Raw genomic sequence first — 2,127 nt, forward strand, 5'->3', positions numbered from 1 at the left:
CATCAGATATTGTCCAAGATTAACCTTCAGGGTGGATATAGCTCGCTAGCAGCCTCGCACCGAGGACCTTTGTATGTAAATAAAATGGCCCCGTCCGTGTTAAAATATCTATTTTAAACATTATAAAAACTAAACAGCCTACAGTATTTTTACAGTCTTTATTTTACAGTTAAAATATATGTTTATTAAATAAAGTCTAATGTTACAACTAATCGTGGATCCCTTTAATAAATCCAGTATTAGGAATGAGCAGATTATTGCACCACATCAAACAAGATGGCCGTGCACCAAAGCTCACTCAATAAGAAGGGCAATAATCTGTGGAACAACCAGACACCAAGAATAACTCTGATGGAGCTGTGCGTCCTACAGGGATGTGAGAAACTGTCCAAACAGACACTGTAAACTGGTCTTCATGGAAGAGGGACAAGAAAAACAAGACACTAATTAAACCAGTGTTGACGGGACCATCAGAACAGGTGCACTTTGGTTGCCCACAGGTGGATCTTATTGAACTAATTACACCTTCTGCAGGTGAGGTTGGGACTTCAAAGCAAAGCGGATGAATACATTTGCACGCACCACTATTAAAACCTTTTCTTCCATTCACCTTCAGTAATCTGGAGTACTTAGTGGAGCTTCATTGCTTGTAATTACTTGGAAAATTAACCAGATTTTAGGTAGTAAGGCAACAAAAGGGGTGAATACTTCTGCAACACATTGGAATGTTAAGCTAGCATGAAAAAAGTTTTAGAAAATTAAATTTAAATTAAAAAAATACAACCTGAAGAAATGCCTGCAGAATGATTTAGTTTTGTATTTTTATTAGATTTACCTGTTCACACATGAAAAATGCAGCCTCAGAGTGAGTTTTACAGAAAGTCTGAGACACGCTGACTCATTCAGCCCAGCTCAGACTGGAAACGGTCTCTGATAACGTCCAGTTTCAGAGGAGTGAGTCGAATAATGGACCTGAAACCCATTAGGCCACTCACACTGACACACTATCTGAGTGAACAAAGAAAACACACGTGCTTTATTGCATTTCTGATGCTTTCACAGTGTTCTGACTTATCAGGTGAAAGTATTCACTCCTGCAAACGTCTTAGAGCTGCGCGTTAAAGAGCAGCCGCGACAGGAACGTGAAACTTAAAAAGTTTATTTGTTTGACCCGTTTGGTTTAAATTGTAATAATATAATATAATAAATGTTTAGTTCACTTGGAGATACTGTATATTTAGAAAAAAAATAAGCCACTTGGAAGCAGCAGCACAGGTATGTTGGATTATTGTGTTTTCTCACAGATATTATGTGTCTCTTTTTCTTTTTTCCACTTCTTCTTTTCAATTTGTGATGCTAGGGTTCTGGACCAGAGGACTTCAGCCACCTGCCTCCAGAGCAGAGGAGAAAGAAGCTGCAGGGCAAGATTGATGAACTGAATAAAGACATTCAAAAAGAGATGGACCAGAGGTATCTTTAGAAAAAAAATATAAACACTCTTTAGCAGATTCACTAAGCATGTCCAGCAAATCTCTCTTTTCTTTGTTTTGCCCAGTATTTGCGATAAGTTTCTTTATGAAGCACATTTAAAAACAACTGCTTCTTGGTAAAAATCATCTGCATAAAATATGTTTTTCTTAATTAATCCCATGAAGTAATAACTTTGAGTTTTATTAGTTAACACTCTGGCTCTACCTGTTGAAACACTTCAGAATTATAAGATTTTATATTCTGAATTTAAAATAGCAAAAGCTTTTATTGATCTTTCTGACAGTTTGCTTTTCAGTTGAACAATGGATGAATTAAACTGTTGAGGCAGCAAATTACTCTTTCCTATTTAAATTTTTTTTATTTATACTTGAGACGGTTATTTCCAGCCCACAAGAGTCTACGAATATCTGACACAAACTGCATGTCACACAATGGGCCTCATGCAAGAACAGTTCGTATGCACAGATTTGTTCTTAAGTTGTGCGTACGAGTGATTTAGGAGAATTTGTGGCATTCACCAATGTCCTGATGCATCTCAGTAATCCAGGTAAAAAATCAAAAAGAAAAAAATTGTATACAGTGGTTTGCAAAAGTATTCATACCCCTTGAACTTTTCCATATTTTGTCACATTACAA

The 2,127-nt window shown here is 36.5% G+C and overlaps 1 protein-coding gene across 1 annotated transcript in view; it reads left to right on the top strand.

Annotated features, from left to right (window-relative positions):
* LOC106525216 (formin-binding protein 1) overlaps positions 1-1,470 on the top strand; it is a gene marked incomplete at its 3' end in the record, with an annotated part of 80,400 nt that extends 78,930 nt beyond the window's left edge. Inside the window, 1 exon segment of the mRNA XM_014019368.1 lies at positions 1,361-1,470. Within this exon segment, the coding sequence (XP_013874822.1) occupies positions 1,361-1,470 (110 nt within the window).
* Between the last annotated feature and the right edge of the window lie 657 nt (positions 1,471-2,127).

Source organism: Austrofundulus limnaeus, unplaced genomic scaffold, assembly GCF_001266775.1.
Source record: "Austrofundulus limnaeus strain Quisiro unplaced genomic scaffold, Austrofundulus_limnaeus-1.0 Scaffold218, whole genome shotgun sequence".
Taxonomy (NCBI): Eukaryota; Metazoa; Chordata; class Actinopteri; order Cyprinodontiformes; family Rivulidae; genus Austrofundulus; species Austrofundulus limnaeus.